The sequence below is a fragment of the Oculina patagonica genome, chromosome 9, assembly GCF_052425735.1.
Source record: "Oculina patagonica isolate OP01 chromosome 9, crgOcupat, whole genome shotgun sequence".
NCBI classification, from domain to species: Eukaryota; Metazoa; Cnidaria; class Anthozoa; order Scleractinia; family Oculinidae; genus Oculina; species Oculina patagonica.
Genome location: NC_135766.1, coordinates 24238743 through 24259923, shown reverse-complemented (window position 1 = coordinate 24259923; position 21181 = coordinate 24238743). Strand labels below are relative to the sequence as shown.

The 21181-nt window shown below is 39.1% G+C and overlaps 2 protein-coding genes across 2 annotated transcripts; one reads left to right on the top strand and one right to left on the bottom strand.

The window, feature by feature from the left end:
* Positions 1 to 762: 762 nt before the first annotated feature.
* On the bottom strand, positions 763 to 13063 carry LOC144665602 (uncharacterized). Its single transcript, XM_078526857.1, has 8 exons — positions 12871 to 13063; positions 11042 to 11179; positions 9234 to 9367; positions 7359 to 7449; positions 6671 to 6776; positions 6404 to 6459; positions 5602 to 5895; positions 763 to 5269 (listed from the first exon to the last, which is right to left on the bottom strand). The coding sequence occupies exons 1-8, from the start codon at positions 13055 to 13057 to the stop codon at positions 1401 to 1403; spliced, it is 4875 nt and encodes a 1624-aa protein (XP_078382983.1). The 5' UTR covers positions 13058 to 13063; the 3' UTR covers positions 763 to 1400.
* Positions 13064 to 13127: 64 nt separating this feature from the next.
* On the top strand, positions 13128 to 21083 carry LOC144665609 (copper chaperone for superoxide dismutase-like). Its single transcript, XM_078526870.1, has 9 exons — positions 13128 to 13175; positions 13685 to 13757; positions 14256 to 14387; positions 14594 to 14673; positions 15719 to 15825; positions 16515 to 16575; positions 18388 to 18465; positions 19381 to 19484; positions 19762 to 21083. Exons 1-9 carry the CDS (start codon positions 13143 to 13145, stop codon positions 19892 to 19894), a joined length of 801 nt encoding a protein of 266 aa, XP_078382996.1. The 5' UTR covers positions 13128 to 13142; the 3' UTR covers positions 19895 to 21083.
* Positions 21084 to 21181: the final 98 nt, after the last annotated feature.

Here is a 21181-nt window from a genome sequence, read left to right as displayed (position 1 = left end):
CTAAAGGCTCGGGAAATTATTAGCACTTTGACAAAACGCGCGTGAAAATTATTTCCTAATTTCACTCGTCACCATTTGATTACCAACACTTAAACCTCGGTAAAGTTATATTTTCATGCTGTTAATGTTGAAGTATTTAATACATTTTGGAATATCAAAATCGTAGCAGCTGGTGTCCTTCATTTATTTACCTAGGGGATTGACAAATGTCAACATATCTGCAAGATAACTAGTGGACTGAGCCTTGTCTTTCCTGCAGTTTGAGGTTGACAAAACAGGACAGGCCATTGGCATGGTGTTTAAAAGCACCGAAGCGAAGAACATAACGGGGGGGGAGGGGTGCACACGTATCTTTACACTGATCAGGTAATTTGACATCAAATTTAGGATAGCTGGCATGAAAGTAATCCAATCATATTGACTAGGATGCAAATACAAACGTTCCTTCCTTGGGGTCCACTGTGAATTATCCCATTCTGATGCTGGTCACAAACCAGTGACGACCACAATTTGTTAGCTGACTGGCCACTTTTAGCTGAAACTGTCAAACTTGGTTGGCTTTATCTAATTAGGCAGTATTTCGTGACATTTTTTAAATAAGCAAAATGATCTAAAAAAGTTCAATAAAGGGTTCATTAATGTCATGTTTTAGCCGTGTTTCACCTGGATTTGGCGAACATTGCAGGGCCGCTCCATTGAGGAAAGGTTACTACTACTACTACTATATTAACGCTTAGCATGATGTGGTTAGGAAAAGGAACGCTCATCGTACTGTAATCAAGCAATGCTAACTTTTCCTCGGGAAACATTAACTTTATTAAAATAACGTTAGAAAATGACATCAAGAGAGGCATGCACGTCTCTAAAATGTACCAATAAAACTATAACATTTGACAACCGCAAAAAAATTGAACATGACAAAATATTTTTCAACTGTGAGCTTGGTTAGAAAAATGTGTCTCTTTCTAATGATTCAAAATATGTTCTTTTACATTATCTTAATTTAAACCTTGACTAACGTCAAAAAACTATATACTGTTTTTTGGTAATCTCATAGTGCCCAGGATGTTACCAAAAGTTTTAGTCCAATCAGAATAACCCAAGCATGCACATTTTTGTTACTGATATAACTATATTCACTTAAACAAGAACCAAAGAAATTATCCCCTTAGGTTCCTCAATGATTTCAAAACTGCATGAAAAAAACATGCAGTCCCTTAACACCACGTTCCATTTATTAATATCATATAGGTATAAATACTTCAATTGCACCTCAGCTTGTTAAAATTATCTTCGAACGTTATTAACACCATGCACTTGATAACCTAACCCTAACTCTTAACTCTCCCTTAGAGGAGTTTACACACAAACCAAACAGCCTCTCATGACAAGACCTGTGTCTACTTTGAATTGTTATTCTTGTCCGTTCTTGTCTCTGCTTCAGGTTTCTTTACATCTAAAGGTTCTTTAACTAATGGCCTCTTCATCTTGTCATTATACCCTCTTTTTCTGCGATTCCCGGCTCTTATGTTGGTGGGCCTAATGTCAGCATTAACTCCTTTCTCCACAGGCTTGTTCTTGTGCCCACTACCCTCATGTACCCAGTGTCCCTCCACTTTCGTAGTTTTGTTAACAGTCCTATGAACAGGGCGTTTTTGACTACCCCCCACGTCAGTTATACTCTGAACACCATTGCGGGTTTCTTTAACCAATTTGATGCCCTCTTTTTCTTTCTCCTGCCATGCAATTGAAGGATTTGCCTGACGTGGACTGTCGCTCGTTTTTGACGTTTCTGATGATTGGTGTTCAGTGTCTTCCTTTGAAAATCGTACCCTTCTGTACTTCCTATCCGTTTGTGTTTTTTGACTGGCATTGTTTTCACAACCTGAGCCAAAAGCTTTTTGTTTACAAGAGTCATAAGTTTCCTTAGTGGAGACAGATTGTGCATCGGGGCATGTACCAGAAATAAGGACTTGACTTGAAGTCCCACTCGCTGGTTGATGAAGATCTTTCTGTGTTGAAACTGACAATTCCTGTGTGTTCTTATTCCTTCTACTTCGGCTTCCTTTGACTCGCTGAGGTTTGGGAGACGGGCTTCTATCTTTTCTCTTTTCTTTCCCCTTTTCTTTGACATCGCATAACCTGTAGCTGCAGTACTCCTCTGCCAAATCGTGCCTGTAACTTGTAGATAAACGTTTTTCTTTAAAAACTGTTTCATTATTTTGCACAGAGCTGGTATCACTTGATAAGTCAAAACAAACTCCCTCCACGCTGCTTCCATCCGGCGACAGTCGCCTTCCCATAGCTATTCCACTTTCTTCCCGAGACAAGATTGTGATCTGTTTATTAACAGGGTCTTCTTGCTCTTCAGAATGTTGTTGACTGAAAAGGTCCTTGGATCTATTCGAACAAGAAGTGTCTTTCAACTTGTTTAAGTAAACTTCATCACTTAATACCTCCTTGTAACATAGATGCGCTAAGCTGAAGACTTGTTCATCGTTCTTATGCACTGATACGTTTCCAGACAAAGTGCCTTTCTCTTTCTGCTCTTCATTTGTTTCCTTCTGGTTACCTTCAAATGATACTGACGAAAAACCTGAATCATTTTTCACTTGGATGGGAAACGATTCTTGGGCAGCATGGGCAGAATTGTCATACACTTGACTTGCTGCCGATGCAATAACTATTTCAAGGGAACTGTCACTCGACGAAAACTCTGAGCTAGAATCTTCTCTCTCATCACTACCTAGTGAGCCATTGGAGTCCATGGTGGGGCTTCCATAGTCATCAACATCGGGTCTACCTTCAGACAGTGTATTAGTTGGGTGCAGAAGAACTGCTCCGTTAACATCTACTGTTGTACCCGAGGTCAGTTGTGCTTGCTCGTAAGGATTGCCACCAAATGGTATGGAGGAACAGGAATACCCTGCAGCAGCTGGCAACATGGGGAACATCTGCGGTGGGAACTGTGATGGAGGCAGAGCTGGAAAACCAACACTTGGTGGTACCATGCTAGAGAACATCATTTGATTTCTGTACTGAAATGGTGGCATAAAAACCTGTTGAGGGGGATGCATCATTTGAGGTGGAATCGCTTGTCGGACATGATTAGGATAAGCAAATGGTGGGTAACATGGTTTCAACAGAGGCAGTGCCTGCTGTGATTGAGGGAATGTTCCATAAGGATTACTCAAGGATGGAAATGATGTCTGGTTAAAGTTATTAATGCCTGGACCACCCAGTGTCATCTGACATAGTCCATCACTGGCATTTCCTAACCAATCCGGCTGACTTGGTTGCTGTTGCACTGCATCAGGAGTGTACCCTCGTTCTGCCCCAAGAGGCGGTTGACGTGAAAACAGCTCCATGGGTTGCTCCCCACTGGTACTGCTGCTCTCTGATGACAATTCAGCCTGTAAATCGCGATGTGCTTGATCCATATCGTCAGTGGTCATAAAGTGGCTAGCTAACCCTTGGTTCATGACAAAGCTTCCATACATCGATGCATCTGAAGGTGCCAGGGGCACATTGTCAGGTAAGGATGAACAAGGCATTTGTTGCAAGTCTTCCCATGGAAAACCCATGCCATTGCTTCCTTCAATCGCTGATTTGTCATGGCACGAGTCATTCTTCACTAGGCATGTTGGATCCTGGCCAGTAATACTGGTCACATCAGTAGGTAGTGAAGCGTATTGGTGGTCTGTTTCTTCCATGACTTTATCTCTACCTTCTAAAATGGTTCTATCAGCATGGATGAAGTTTTCGGTCAAGTTGTTGCTTGTCAAGCTTGTGGTAACATCTTCATGACCAGTTTTCTCTGCTCTGATGCTCGATGCCAGCCGCTCAGGTAACATGTCATTTCCTGATGGCTGTTCAAGATTTAATACGGAAGTAACACTGGCTTCTTCAGCCTGGTATTGAACACTTGTTTCAGGAAATCTATCTGGTGGTATATCTTGCTCAGATTGAGAACAAGGTGGCAACTTGCTAGATAGTACGGCATTTCCTTCAGATGATTCAATATTCACTAGCAAAGTATCCATCACTTTGTTACTCTCGTTAACAGCAGGCTCAACCTGCTCTGTAGCATGTGTTTCACAATGTCCACGAGAAGCGCCACATTCAGACTGACAACATGCAGTTAATGTAGGTACTATGGCATTGCCTGAAGACGATTCTTGATTTAGTTGTGGACTCTTAACCACTTTGTCTGTCTCGATTACAGTGGCTTCAACCGGGCCTTGAACTTGTGTTTCAAGAGGTCCCTGCAGCGATTGATGCAAAGCTAAATTGTCACTCACTTTGCTACAGTTGGTAACCTCTTCAGCCTGATCATGAATATGTGAATCAGATTCGTTTAATTCAACTCCATTAGAATCAGCTTCTTCACTATTTTCAACAGGAACAAGAATGGCAATGTCTCCTATGAAAACACTGGTGAACTTTTGGACACCGTCTGCCATAGATGAATCACCATCCAGACCAACAACAGCTGGAGGTTGTGACTTCTCACACGGACGTTCAGCTGAAGAACAATTTTCTTCACAAGATAATTCTCCTGGTTTAGTTCTGGGTTTAGTTTCCTCTGAAGGGACACTGGAAACTGATGGCTTACTTTCCTCAACATCTAAACGTCCTTCATACGCATCTGTTGATTTCAGTGTTTTTTTCTTGATAGCTTCATTTTTGTTTCCCCTCTTTGAAAAGACGGCTTCCTTTTTCACCCTGCCCTCTTGTCTACTTTCTTTGAAAGGTTTCTTCCATCTGCTATTCCTTTCATTAAACTGTTTTGGTGCATTAAATGTAGATCGGTCTCTAACTTCAACTTTTTTGGCTTTCCCCTGAGGTCTCGTGTCTGTGACTTCAGCATTTCTTTTGTCGTGCTTTTCAGAATGGGAATGGTCAATCTTAGCCTGGGGCTTTCCTCTTGAAGTTTCTCTTCTTGTTGTCTTCTCCGGTTGAGCAGATGAAAAGTCCTCAACGCCAAGGCTTAAGGGTGTGGGGGTAGTACACTTGAGGGTGAAGTCCCTACGAGGTGCAGCCGTTGCTACCTCACTTTCCCAATCCTCAGTAGCCTCTGCCTGGTTAGGTGACTTGGCATCCTGCAGGTTGCTTGAGGCAGACATCTTTGGTTGCGCATTCTGTTCAGGGTGACCACTATGCAAAGCCTTGCCATTCTCTTGATCTTCTGATGACACTTCTGTTGGCTTTTGTTGCAGGTTGCTTGCAACAGACATCTTTTGTTGCGTATTCTGTCCAAGGCGATCACCTTGCAAAGCCTTGCCATTCTCTTGATGTTCTGATGACACTTCTGTTGGCTTTCCTCGCAGGTTGCTTGCAACAGACGTCTTTGGTTGAGATTTGTGTCCAGGGTGATCACCTTGCAAAGCCTTACCATGCTCTTGATTTTCTGATGACACTTGAGTTGGCTCTTCTTGCAGGTTGTTTGCGACAGACGTCTTTGGTTGAGATTTGTGTCCAAGGCGATCACCTTGCAAGCCTTGCCATTCTCTTGATGTTCTAATGACACTTGAGTTGGCTCTACTTGCAGGTTGCTTGCAACAGACATCTTTGGTTGTGATTTCTGTCCAGGACGATCACCTTGCAAAGTCTTACCAAGCTCTTGATGTTCTGATGACACTTGCGTTGGCTTTTCTTCATGGAGTCTTGCAAATGCTCTAGCACCTTGATTTTGAAGTCCCTGTCCACTGAAATGCAACGCCATGACCTTTGACACTTTCCGTTCAATCCCATAGGTTTTCATTGTTTCATAAAAATCCAAGAAAGAGCAGCACTCTTCGAAGATCTTCCTTAGAGAGTTGTATGTAACACCTTCCTTTAACAGCTTCTTGATGGACATATTCTTGCTACAGGCATCCAATTTGCAGAATTTCTCTAAAATTGGAGCAACAACAGAAAATTAATGAATCTTTGCAAAAAATGATTTTTTTATTCTTATCTGAATCATAGTGCGTAAGGCTGTAATTTGCCTTCTTCCTATGTGCACTTGAATATGAAATACTTTCTATTCTTTAGAGAGGTATTATTAACATAACTTGGAGGGTATCATACATAACAGATCTTTAAACTCGTCATGGGTTCTATAAAGCCACTGATTTCTGCTCTTTAATTACATCAAAGAAATGTTTGAGCCAACTGCTGCTCATATTGATATATACTCAGGGTATGGAAACCAAATGTAACACAAATTCAGTCGTGGCTCGAAGGGCTCTTTGATTTCTAGAATATGGTTAAACAGTTACATGCATATCCCCTTGTTGATTTTTTTTAATTCTGCAACCTGCCTTCTCAAAATATTTTGATTTAGTAAGGAAAACCAGATGTATTCACTCTTCAGAGCTATTAAAAAGTTAGCGACATCCTTTGAAATACCGGCACTGACCTTCTAAAATGGCCTGTTGCTGTTTACATCCACTTTGAGAAATGTAATACTCCAATCTACAAACACAAGAGAACAGTGTTTATTTATATTTTTATTACTCGCCACACCAAATAATAACTATATCAAAACCAATAGTTAGTGAAAGATATTAACAAATTAGAAGGTGGTATATCACATGGCCTTTACACCCTTAAAGACCCAGACCGCAGCCATTTATGAGAAAAACATCTTCAGTACAGAATTATGCCAGCAAAAAAGGAAACAAACCTGTCTTTGGTAGATGAATATTTCATGTGATGTAGCAGTTTTCTCAGTGGTGTCTGTGTGAAGATCTTGACCATTCCATCTACATCACCCATGGCTCTGTGTCTGTCTATGAGAGGTAAGGTAAAAACTAAGTGTTCTTACTTTTTATTGAAGAAAGAAAGTTTCCCTGGTGCACTGTTAAGTACCATGAGAACTGCACTTTAGTACATCATATTAAGATACAGTTCATTGTTATCAAAAGAATATTAAAGACAGGAAGGTTGAAAGTATAAAATACCACCTTAGGTTATTCCACTGAAATAGAAATGGCACTGAGATTTTTGTCAAACTTTGCCAATGTTTTTTTTGTTATAGGAACTTAAATTTTGAAATAAAAATGGGTGGGGGGGGGGGAGGGTGTCCATGCTTGTTTAGGAGCAAAAGGACCTTGTTCATACCCAATAAATCCTTACAATAACACTATCACGATTGCTTGTTAAATTCATGTTTCCAATGACTATTTCTTATTCTACATTGAAAATAAATACCTAATTGGTCCATATTTATTCTACAGAAAGAAGGTTCCTATTCAATTCAAAACAACAGAAAAAAAAATAACACGTCACAGTACTTGTTTTCGAGAAAATGATGATTAACCTTTCTGGTGATGTCCAGCTGTAAAGAAACCACTACAGTTTAGAAATCTTACCTTTTAAAATTTTCTTTGGAAAGAATTTCTTAAATAGTGCATCAAGGGAGAGTCTTGTGTTGGCCAACAACTTATCTCCATTGTCTTTCAACTAAAAGAGAGTGGCATGAGAAGATGTCAGTACCATCTCAATTTGATAATTCTGTAGTAAAACATACTGTATGAATTTGTTCCGTTGCTTGCATCTAAGCATGAACACTTGCTGCCAAAACATGACCTAATTTTAGATTAAACGTTGCATGATTGGTCATTAAACGTTGAAGTTTGGCAGACTGTAACAGCAACTTTCGCGTCGAAAGTTCAACACATTCCGGTTTCAAAATGGCGGAAAGATTCGATATGTAGACTTCTTCAGAAAAATTGTTTCTGATCTGTCTCGATATGCATCTAGTGTAAAATTTCCCCCATACTCACTGTTTATGGTCAGCATTTTGAGTGCAGAAGTTTGCATTACGGTCTGCTAACTTCTAACGTTTGAGAACCAATCATGCCACGATTAAACCCAATTAGATCATGTTTCAGCAGTATGTTCTCACGCTTAGATGCAAGCGACAGTATTTTGGAGGTAAATCGTGCAATAATGCATGACTTAAAAAGTGACATCTTTTTGTCTGCGAAAAGTAGTATAACGACTAATCATAATGCCCTGGCAAGTGAAATTTGAGACCTGTTTATCTGAAGGGCAAACTAGAATTGCTGTTGTTTTTTAAAGCCACGTGATGTACAGATACAGTAGAAATCCGATTTACTGAACCTTCAGTTTCTCAAAACTTTTGATTTCTTGAGCCAGCCTTTGTTTCCCTTGGATAGTCCTTCTCTGTAATTCTACCCCTGTTTTCTTCAACCTCCTGATTTCTCGAGCAAAGTCTTTCATTTCCCCTGGACATTTGAGAAATCGGGATTCTACTGTACTTATTACGCAGTTACGAATCAGCATTTTACGGTGGTAGGGCTTACTAGACATCTCAATTGATGAGAAGCTCGTTTTTTGTTATTTAATTCTGTGGGTTTTGGTGCTTGAATACTCTGGTGGAACTCGGTCCCTGACACTCCTGTGAGCGGGCCCGTTGTTCTCCAAGCACCTTGGAGTCAGATTTTGGTGGTTGCCGCTCCCAGGGTTGTCATGGTTACCATTCATGCTTGCTAGTGGCTCCCACATAGTTTAGGCACCATCCCCACACTCATCTATTGGTGATGAGTTTAAATGTGGCTAACTGAAATTTAGGCAAGGTTAAACGAGACAATCTTTGCTGGCCAGCAGCTGCTCCCCTGAAGTTGGGGCGGCCTCAGGGTTTATTCAGGGGTTTCAGTAAATTTACAGCTCTCCTGTGAAGGTCAAGCCATTTCGTTCGCGTTGCCTTTGGAGCAAGTTCCGCCTTTTTCGCCGTTTTGTTCCCACCCATCCTTTCCCATAGGTAAGTACTGGTAAGTATTTAGTTTTTGCCTTCCACTGAGTTTCCTCTCTCAGTGTGAATGTGTCTGGTGGTTGCCGCTCCCAGGATTGTCATGGTTACCATTCACGCTTGATGGCGGTTCCCACATAGTCTCAGGCACCATCCCCACACTCATCTATTGGTGAGGAGTTTAATGAAGCGTTTAAACAGAATATAACCAGATAATAAACGCTTCTAGCGGTTAAATGAAAATTCGTTAGTGTACGTTTTCTCATGTGAGGTCACAATTTTCTTTTCCCTTGGATTGACCTTCTCTGTAATTTTACCCCTGTTTTCTCCAACCTCCTGATTTCTCAAAGCAACTCTCCTTTCCCCTGGAGATTTGAGAAATCGGGATTCTACTGTACTTGTTACACAATACAGAAGAAATTACATTGTACATGACTTGTATGCGTTTGTTTGACAACTGAAAACTACCAACCTCACTACAGAACAACAAACTGTCTGCAAAGTGAATATTGTGCTGCGTCAGGATGGAGTGATTCAGTCCAGATCTCTCCATGTTGCTCAGCAAGATCAAGAAGTCAAATTGATAGCCATAGTGTGCACACAATACTGAGAAACAAAATTAAAATAATCTGTTATTGTAGTCAAATGCACCAAAACTCTCATTATTAATATTATAATATTTTGAAGAACATGGAAGCCAACATCCCCTTTTTACTTTGAGGTACATTTAGAAAGCTTGGCTTTCTGCTTGACCATGCACAAAAAGCAAACTTTAGAGAATTCTGGGGTCAGAAAAAAATTTACCACTTCAGGCTTCTTGTTTCTTTTCTTTTCTTTTTTTCATTGTTTGCTTTTTTTCTTCCTGTTTCTTTAGTGGTTTTGTTCGCCTTTGAGTTGACTTTGTTCTTGCTGAAAACGTTTCCACCAAAATGTCAAGTAATGTTATAATCTTTCACTAAAAGTGTTCATTATCAGAAATAAAGTTTTTCTTTGATTCGGACAAGAAATCTGTGCATGTAGGTCTAGGTTCGAGCCCTAGCCACGATTACTGTGTTGTGTTCTTGGGCAAGACACTCTTTTAGTACCTCTCCCCACCCAGGTGTATAAATAGGTGCCAGCAAATTTAATGCTGGGTAACCCTGTGATGGACTAGCATCCAATCCAGGGGAAGCCTCGAGGAGGGGGGCGTAAGGGTTTGCGGTGATGCGGTTTTGCGGTAATTTTTATTTCAACCTGCGGTATTGCGGTTTTACAAGACTGGGCGGTGTGCGGTTATTACAAATTTTAGTTCGTGGTAGTCGGTGAGAAAATTGTCTGCGGTAATACGATTCTCTTATGTTTCCACTAGATCCTTTCCCTTTCGGTTGTTTAGTTTGCTTCAGTTAAACACGATTGACGGTATTTCAAGTCATTTTTCTGATTGATTATAAAATGAAGGAAACCTCAAAATAACAGTTTTCCAACATGGAAAAACAAAAAAGAAGTAATAAAACAGCCCAAAAATAAACAAGGATGGTTTCAACTGACGACGATTAAGACGGTTTACGAAAGACAAACTTAAAAAACTTTGCCAATTTTTTCAAGTTGCATTTACCGTGACGTAGTTCCTTTAAATACACAATTATGGTTCGTTATTTTTGAGCAAACATGCCCTGTGATTTGTAATTGCAGCCTCTTCCAGTTCATACTTGATGTGCTTAACAGTTTTATCCAACGATTCGTTGAATTGATGACTTTCCAGGCCAGATCTTTGGCTCAGATCCTGTTTTATCTACCGTTGTTGGTCATTTGAAACTGCGATTTCGGTATGTTGGTAAAATTGGATGCGGTTTGCGGTTTTGTAGGGTATGTCTGTGCGGTTTTGCGGTTTTCGGACCCTCCTTACGCCCCCCTCCTCGAGCCAAGTGGCCCATATTGTCGGAGCTTATCCCAGTTTTGATAGCGTTAAGCGGCTAGGAAAATTTCTACTTCCCCCTGGATGGGATGCTAGTCCATCGCAGGGTAACCCCCCCCCCTCCCACCAGCATTATTTCGCCGGTACCCATTTACACACCTCGGTGGAGAGAGGCACTATGGCACTATGAAAGTAAAGTGTCTTGCCCAAGAACACAACACAGTGACCCCGGCCAGGGCTCGAACCCGGACCCCTTAAACAGGAGTCTGGCACACTAACCATTATGCCACCACGCCTCCTGATCCAATCCCAGGAGGAGTAGAAATATGCCTATATGCTATTGAAACCAGAATAAGCTTTATATTATATTAACTGTACCCCCTTACCTGGCAAGAATGGTGTCCCATGTCTTTTCTTTGCTAACTTAACCATGTCATCTATCCATGAGACAAACTTCATCAGAATCTCTTTAAAACATGGCTTGTTTTTGAGGTCTTCCTCTGATATTTCACATTCTCTGGTAGCTAAAAGTTGCATAAAAATAGCACAAATCATTACATAAAAAGTTTGTATTTTTCCCTAATCGTAAGAGGTCTACTAGTCCAGAGCTGAGCTGTGATTTCCATAGCATGAGGTGACTACAGTGTAGGCTGACTTGAAAAATTGATAGAAATTGGTTGTGGAAATTTAATAGGCCATTTCCGATATATTAAAATTCTAACTTGGCTCTAAGGCTTGGGGGAATAAAACAAAAGATATCACGTCGAGGTTCAGGAATGAATAAATCATTTCATTTGTTTTATTCCCCCAAGCCTCGGAGCCAAGTTAGAATATTAATATATCGGAATTGGCCTATTGATCTATCAATATCAGTCAAGCACAATGTCTGGTAGTTATTGATATCAATAAGGTCTAGTCATTCTATCAGTTCAGTAATTGGGAATAGTCCACTAGCTGAGCACTGTGATAATCTTTTTGCTTGTGGTATTTTATAAAATAATAAAAATAATAATAAATTGAGAACTTGAATAATCTGGAACTAAATCAATAAAAGACATGAGGCAAATTAATTAAGGGCTTATTTTGTATTGGCATCTGACATTATATAAACAAGTAAAATTGAATGTTAAGTGAAATTTTTTTAAACCCCCTTCAATATTACAGGGAAACTAGATACTTTTTTCAGTTGAGGTGCCTTTAATTTTTTCCAAGTCAAAAAACAACTTAAAATGGAAACACACATAAGATGACTTTTTGTGATACTGCTGCCAATAATTATGGATTGTAATTTTTTTATTGAGACTTTGCCAACAATTTCACTGTCTGAAGAATAATCTACAGGTAATATATTCTTTGAATACTTTCTCAGGAAGTTCCCTTAGAATATACACAATTTCAACATGGAAATAACATTTTTTTCTTCAATTCAATTAATAAATTGATTGAATTTGAATTGCAGGTGGCATTTGCCTTGAATTAAATAAAAATAACAGGAAGTTTCAGCGAAATTAATTGAATAAATTTACAGTTATTCTTACTTATTTATATTCGCCTTTGTTCTCAAAATCACATTATACTTTACTTTCAACAGTTTCAACAATAATATCATCTTCTGAAAGTAACACAATCATTTCATCAAGTGATTTAAGGAGAAAAGCCAAGAAGACGATGCGACGCATAAATGCATTATCTCCACAATTCTCGCAAACTGAAAGGACGCTTTACTCCTCATGAATACGTAACGAAGCTTGTGTTTCTGCATGGCGTTACCGACATGCCGGAAATACCATCATACAAACGCCACGCGTTTAATTTGGGACAATCTCCAAGAAAGAATTTATGAAAAAATAAAATTGCTTTCGAATCCTTTCCCGGTACATTACACACTAAAACTAGTCAGAGCTCATTTAGCATCGGTATTTTGTGACAAAACCGAGTTAAAAGAAGATAATTCAGCGTTCGTGATACCTCGCATATAATTTTCTTCGGACGCGCCATCAACAATGCGGTCTTATGCAAAGCTACATCGAAAACCCATTCTTTGTTTACTCTTTATCGTATTAAACTTTCTCCTGTTTCTACAAAGCTGGTTAAAAAAGTCAAAGAAAAACGAAACTTCCTTTCTTGAAAAATATCGGCGGTGTCAAAAAGGTCACAAATATTTGCTGACTGGGTAGATTTTTGCGCTAGCTTGTGACGCAAGAGCTTCACTTACCGAACGCACAAAGTGGCTGTTTGGTATTAATCAGAGATTGAAACGAGCCTTTCACTACATCAGGGTGGCACTTGGCAGCAATTTCGATAATGTCTCCACGGTACACATTCCCGTTAGCGGCTTCACTGTCGTAAAATATTACCAAGGGCTGAATTTTCGCGTCTTCCTTCGCCATTTCCTCCGCCATGTTCTTTTTTCCCGGGCTTTGTAAGCAGCCTCGTCTCCACGGCGATACACTCGACCCAGGCTTGCTCTGTTTTAGCTATTTCAAAATGGCGTCCAATGTGGACCCCACGACCACGAAGGTGAGTCAAGTTTTCTCCTTTCCCTGAATTTTGAGCTGGTTTTAAAGGCGTTTATTTCTGTTTTATTTGATTTAAAAGTATTTTAAAACAATTATTATTTCATCGTAGTTATCCAACGCATAATTTTGTTTTAGATTTTATACTTTCCCAAGGGTAGGACCCAGATTTTAAGATTTTTAAAATTCCCCCATAAACCCCAAAGTAGTCTTAGGAATTCTCTATACCCAACCCTTCGAACCTCTAACAAATTTTTGAATACCAGGGGGTGAAGATTACATGCAATCCCCTTGTATTTTCGGCACCAAGACATATATGCCACAGTGCATGTGTTTGGCAGAGGGGAGGGGAGGGGGTGGGAGGGGTCTCAACAACAAGGGGAAGCAGATGAAATTTTACTGATATGCTTCTGATTTTAATATATCACTTACCAAACAAAGTTTAGAGGAAACAGAAATTTAACCAATAAGAAAATTTCAAGTAAATAATAATCATGTGTGGTTTGTGTTAAGATGGAGTACGCTGTACAGATGACGTGTGAGAAATGTGTAGATGCAATTCACAATTCACTTGATGGAGCAGAGGGTATGCCTGATTACTATTAATGAATAGGGAAAATAACTAGTTATTATTATTAGTAGAATTCTACTAGTATTCTACTACAAATGCAACAATCTGATTGGTTGAGATACTCGTATACTATCAACTGTTGGCATTCAAGTTTGTACAAGCTCAGTAGGTATGAATATTAATTACACCAATCTCATTCAAAGAGCCTGTTTCCACTTGACCAGCGGTCGGGAAACTCAGGGGCTCTGGGATAATCCAAAACCGGTACCAAGAAATCCTGGTTCCCATTTGATTGTGTGTGTGCACCAGAGATTGTGGTGAAACGATCAAGTTTTCAACAGCCAAACAGATTGGATTGTCTTTTGGCAGGCTTTCAGATTAGCCCAGAGGCCCCGATCCCTGACACAGGCTCAAACCAAAAATCTTCCTTTAGGGGTACATGGATATTTTCTGGAACAACACGTTAGCTTTAGACTAAATGTATACAGCTGATGTTAGCACATTCCTCACTAGGGGTTAAGTCATTTACAGTGGATCTGAATACAGAACAAGTCATTGTAGAGACAACACTATCAACAGGGCAAGTCCAGAAGCTGATAGAAAACTCAGGACGAATGGCCATATTACGTGGACTTGGTGCCGCAGGTAAATAACCAGTTCAAAGTTGTAATCACACTTGTGACAACATACTATGGAATCTCAATGGATCCATTGTGAAAATCTGGCTCAAATTACACGACAAAAATGGACCAGTAAATGAATTTCTTTGAGTTTTTTTTTGTTATTCTCATTACCAACTGCTTGACAACATTTGGATGAAGTAACAAGTAAACAAGTTTTAAATTATTTAGGTACACAACCCAAGCATTTAGGAGCTGCTGTGGTTGAGATGCGTAGTGGAAACATTCTTGGTGTCACCAGATTTGTTCAGGTATAATCAAATAAATGTTGGTGCAAACACCATACTGTCCTCATCATTATTAGTCAGTTCACCTTCTCACAATCATTGTCATGTACTGCTGGCTGAATTTAAAAAGAGTTCAATAAAGAAGCAAATAAAAACTTCATGGCCACTCAGGGAAAAGTTGGGTCAGGTAGCAGCTCTCGCAAGGTGTCACATGAATGGCTTGTTACCCTTCAAGAAAACAATAGAACAAACAACATGAACAATGTCCCAAGCCTCCAAAACAATAACTGCTACACTAGAGGACCAGTAGAATTCGAAGCTTACAAGAGTTGCTACACTACTAGAGCAGTCAGGATGTTTAATATTTATTTATGGAAATTGTCAAAGTTTTGTCATTGTCATCTTCTGAAACATTTTATTCTACAATAATTGTAGAAATTATTGCTGCAGGTTTTGATCGAAAGTTTTGCTGGCTGATAAATATGATTATATTACTTTGGCCAGTGAAAATCATGTTCTGCAAAAGAAATAAATTTATTCAACGATTTTACAGATGGCATTTTTACACTTTGTAAAACTAAGTGAAAATTAATCAGTAAAATGCGCTTGAGTATTTTAATAGGCCTTATGCATGATAACGTCATTAGCTCAAAATTCACCACCAAGCCTCGTTTGCGCGAATTATTCTCAATCCTCTGCCACCTTCATGCAGTTTTCTCGTGGGTATTCTTTTTATCTTTGCTGCCTTGGGAATTTGTTCACGTTTAAATTTACAAGTTTGCACTTCGAAAGCGAGGCTTGGTGGTGAAACTAGCCAGTCTGACGTAAACATGCATAAGGGCTATTACAGTTGATTCCAGATTTCTCGAACCTCCAAGGGAAATGAAAATTGCTTTGAGAAATTGGGAGGTTCAAGAAACAGAGGTACTATCCAAAGGAAATTAAAATTGTTTCGAAAAATAGGGAGTTTCGATAAACCAAGGGTTTAAGAAATCAGGATTCAACTAAATAATAATAGTCAGTGAAAATTGTTTTTATTACTGATTACTGTTGGTTCTGTTATTTCTAGGTATCTGAGGATCTGTGTGTAATTGATGGTACAATTGATGGACTTACTCCTGGACTTCATGGGCTCAACATTCATGAGTTAGGAGATCTTTCACAGGGATGCGTGAGGTGAAAGAAGTACAAAACATTATCATTAATAAAAAAATATTATACCTCCTACTTTAAGAGAAAGATCATTGAGGGACTAATTATCCAACAAAAGAACCCAACTTTGAACCCTACTTTAAGAGAGAGATCATCAAGGGACTAATTATCCAACAAAAGAACCCAACTTTGAACAAACAAGTTAATTGCTATGTTGCGCAGTTGTTCCCTTCGGGAATAACTTGAGTATAAAAACGATGTTAATCATGGACGGCTTTTAACCCTGATGATGACAACAAGTCGAAAATGTTCGGTTCCTTTTTAAAATTTTATAACCTTTTTTAGCCTTGTAAATAATATTTTTACCTTTTTAGCAAACATTATGACAACATTATCATTAATAGTCACTGACTATTTAGCTAAAACTTATACTTGACAACTTGTTGTCGTGAAAATGTATGGACAAAAATGACAGTTTTCTAAGAGGTCCACACTTTGCTGTAGATTATTTATTGTCTGGTTACTCAAATGTTAGGTATTTTTTTAAAAAGTATCACCATCCTTTGTTCTCAATTATTAATCTTTTTTAAACAATTTCCTCCTGGTACAAAATAGTCTGCAATATTTAACAAATAAAGATATAAGAGATATAATATTTTATTTATTAAATTTACTAATCAGCTATGAATTGATTTTAATTTCTTAAATGTCAGCACTGGTGATCATTACAATCCCAGAAATTGTAGGCATGGAGCACCAGAGGACAGTGAGAGAGTATGTATTTCAGCTCACTTTACAACAGACAGCACACATATGAGCCATTAGGTTTATTTTGCATGTTTTCGGCCAAGCACCAGAATACAGTATATAAAAAAAAACGACACTACACTACATACAGCCATGTAAAGTAAACAATATAACTGTACTTCATCCAGTAATCACTATCACAGTGCATTACAGCAAAACAAATAATGAGAGCTGAGCAACCACTTACAAAACATTGTGGTTAGAACAGTGGCTTGAAAAAACCTGCCGTAAAAAACCCCGTGGGGGAAAAAAGACAGATAATCTGGGTAGAAACCAGGCTCAAGCTGTCACAGCCCATTCTACAAGGCTATAAACATTTAAAAAACAAATTTAAAATTCTATCGAGTGGTATCGGGCTAGAATGTTTGCCCATGTGCAATTCCAAGCTTAAATATTCACACACCATTACCCATGATGCTACTGCACTCAGGCCCAGGGCCTGTCGCTCTCGTGCTGCAGAAATATTCAATTTCCTGCTAATTCGTATTCACTCAATCACCAGAAATTCCATTTTTCGCTTGTTTAAAGTCAGGCATTATAATTTTCTCGAGTGAACGTATTAAAATCAATTTGTCTTTACTAATGGAGGGCTAAGTCTAACTGAGGAAGGAGAATAGCGGTTAAGTTGGGTAATCTCGAACCACATTCTTGTTAACTCTCAAGGGACTGTTTTAATTTCTCAAGGGAATACTTTCCGCTGTGGGTGATCAAAGTGCGTGACTTGTAAAGTGTCACTCTATAGTTGTGCTTCAGCGCTTCTGTTCTTGTAGAAAAAACGTGACTTGTCAAATTTACAAACGTTATATAATAATGAAAAACGTGAGTAGCCCAAATCTTATGTGACATAACCAATTAAGAATGTGAGGGGTTCAGCGCTCGAAGGCAGCAAAGTTTAAAACGATTAAGAACACAATTTGTACTGGTACAAGTCTTTAGGCGCTAATATTAATTTAACCTAAAACGATTAACAACGCAAATTTGTACTGGTACAAGTCTTTCACACACTAAAACGTTGCAAATAGTTAACCAAAGGGAACTCATTTCGTGACAATTGATTATTTCTGCTGAGTTGCGCAATTTAGAATTGCAACATTCAATGCAGGTGTGAAGTGATATTTACAAGTTTTTTTGTAACCTGTTGTGAAATTACTTCCGGTGGAAGCAGTAAACACTAAAAGTTTTTGCTTCTGTTCAGAAGTTAAATCATCAAAATTAGAAAAAAAAACAGCAACTGTTTTACAGGAAATGTAGTCGTTAGAAATGGCATGTGTAGCCATAAGGTAAAGAATAACGCAAGGAGAAGCGGCTTTTGGTAATATCCAAACGAAAATTTACTTCTTAATGTGGGGTTAAGATTGCGTGACGAGACAGAAGGTAACTCTGTCATGCGTAACCTTTATTGGGAACCCTGCATTAAGCCGAGTAGAAATCTTTCTAACTCGAAAGGAAACAACTATTTCGATTAAAGGCAAACGTCAAAGTTTACCATTTTTAACCCAGCCAAAGTATATGAGTCGCAAATCGCCCAGCCAACGCGACTGACAAATACAGCATTTCCTCCACGAAAATAAAAAAATGCTTGAACTGAAAGACGTTTGAATTCTTCCATGATATGTTCGAACAACAATGCCCAGGATAAACCTTCTACTCAAACTAACTTCATGCAAAAAAGTCGATATCTCAAAGAGATCTTTGATTTTATAATTATATCTTTTTTGAAGAGCTAAAATATGCTTGCCATTTAATTAATTTCCTTCTCTCACTCATTCTCACTTACAGCATATTGGTGACCTTGGTAACATACTAGCAGACAAGAATGGCAGGGCTTCGTTCCGATTAGAAGATGAAAATGTGAAGGTACTAAATGGCTATTGCTTAATTGTTTAAGAAATACCGTATTTATTCGATTAAGCGCCCTGGGCGCTTATTAAATTTTTGGACCTTGAGGGTGGGCGCTTATTCGAGGCTCAGCGCTTATTAAATTTTCACCATTTTTAGTAAGTAGTACGTTTATTTTGCAAGAAAACAATGTATAATAACTAAAGTGAAGGTGTACTCAAGCTTAATTTTAAATGTTCGTTGAAAGTTTCAGTAAAAAAACTAAAAGAAACTCGGTCTTCGGGATAGTCTCTTAGTAGTACCTAGTCAATTTTAATCTCAACTTCAACAATAATCAAAATTCCTCTTGTGCCCTCATTATAGAGGGGTGGGGGTAGGCGCTTATTCAAGACTGGGCGCTTATTAACTTTTCTTACCTACAGGGTGGGCGCTTATTTGAGGTGGGTGCTTATTCGAGGTTGGGCACTTAATCGAATAAATACGGTAGTCCATTTCTGACTAATAATGTGAAGAATGTTCTTTATGTTCTTGTAGTCTTGGGCAAGACACTTGGATGGAGAGAACACTGTGAGAATAAACTAGGGTGGAGGGTGGGTACCAGCATCCCATCTGGGGGTGGGGTGGGGGAGTACAAATATTTCTAGTATTTATAACTGACTTTTACAATATATTGAGGTTGGTAATATTTTTTTTGAGTTATCTGCCCACCACATTTTCTATTCATTAGTTACTTTTTTGTGAAGATTATTTTATTAATTTTATTAAACTTATATGACACCTTTTTTTTTTAATGAAATAATTTGCATCTTTATTCAGCCTCATGGGAGCTTTATAGTATTGCAGTTCTCTAAACTAATACTAAAGAAAATGTATGGAGACTAGTTAGGTGAATTTGTATGTTGACATTAAGGAGATAAACTGTATCTTTGCTAGGTTTGGGATGTGATTGGTCGATCTCTTGTTGTACACCATGGAGAAGATGATCTAGGGCGTGGCAACAATGAATTGTCGAAAATAACAGGAAATTCAGGCCCCGGGTAAGAAAGATGTATATTAACGACATTACTCTGTAGAATTTGGAATTTGTGTCAGATTGCCAATAGGTCGGAATAGGAGGCATGGTGGCTTAGTGGTTATTGTGCTGGACTCTGGATCAAATGGTCCACAGGGCCAGGTTAAGTCATGTTGTGTTCTTTGGCAAGACATGTTACTCTTGCAGTACCTCACAACCCTCCTGGCTGAGCTAAACATGGAAGTTTGAAGTGAAGAGGATTTTTGTGTATGCTAATGACTTTTCACTCCAATTTTTCACAGCTTAACATGTGGAATAATCGCCAGATCAGCTGGTCTTTTCCAGAACACCAAGAAATTCTGCGCATGTGATGGGAAAATCCTTTGGGAGGACAAACCACTTTCAGCACCAACAAGCATGCCCTCTCAGCTATAAAATCAATGTGTGTTTACTGCACAATTTAATAATATGCAAGCCCTTCTCAATTGATGGTTGCATTTTTCAGGGTTCGTACGGGTCCTGGAAAGTCCTGGAATTTTATCGTGGCACTTTCCAGGACTGGAAAGTCCTGGAAAAAGACTACCGGTCCTGGAAAGTTCTGGAAATTTGTTAAACTCAAGTAACACCAGAATTTTCAGAATTCTAGCATAAGAAATGTAAGGCAGACAGTAAGGAAAAATAATATTGAGATCTTGGGATTGAAAGGGTTAATGTAAATTTTTGGAGTCTAGGAAAAATCGATCCGAGTCCTGGAAAATTGTTTGTGAAAAAAGGTACAGTCCCTGTTTTTTGCTGCCATCGGTAATCTTCTGTAGCAGACTTCTCTGGAAACAGCTCACTTCAACCAGTCACGTCGGTCAGTTCTGATTGGCTGTTTTTGCCAAAGCATAAACTGGAGTTAATGTTTAGCTCAATTAAACCTTGCTCTCCCCGTGGATGTGTTTTTCCGGCAATCCGTACCCTGCTCTTTGAACCGTAAACATGTACTTGTATCTCCCTCTATTTATACTGGCCAATGAATGATAAGCTTGCACGCGTTCACAGATTGTCGGCCAATCAGATCCACACAGCCTTTCCCTGTTTACTCTTGTGATCACAGACGATCTTCACTTGCAATTCAGTAAAGCTGCTGGACTCAAGTGTTTATTTCCCCACCCACCCTCCGCATTTATCTCATAGCTCTACTGTTGCCACTCAGACAAAGCATTTCTTGTAGGCTACTAGTTTACATCTGTTTCATTTGTTATGTTATATCCAGTTTATCTATAGTTTCTATATAAAAAAAAAAGCGATTTTTGTAATACCATTTTAGTTGTTGTTGTTCTTTAATAAACGGTTTGGGGGATAAGTGTTGCTGGCGACAACCCTTCAGTCCCACACTGAAGCTATGCCTGGGTTGACTTAGCTTGGGTGAGAAACGGTGGACACATCCACTTCCCCTCGCTACCATCCCTCCAGGAGCTTGGCATAGGTACACGCCACCCTGCCTCTGTGCCCCGTGACACCCATCTCACGGTCTTATATGCCACTCGCTGACACTAGCCCCGAGTACTGGCCTCGCCCATGGCAGGCAGCTCTCGGGTCCAGGACAACACTTATTCCCCCTACCTTTCTCCCACATAAACGGTGTCCTTTCGATTTTGCGTGACATTAATGGTAGATTTCGATGCAGTTTCTTTGTTCCTGACCTTAAATTATTTATTTCTAACCATGCTAATTATG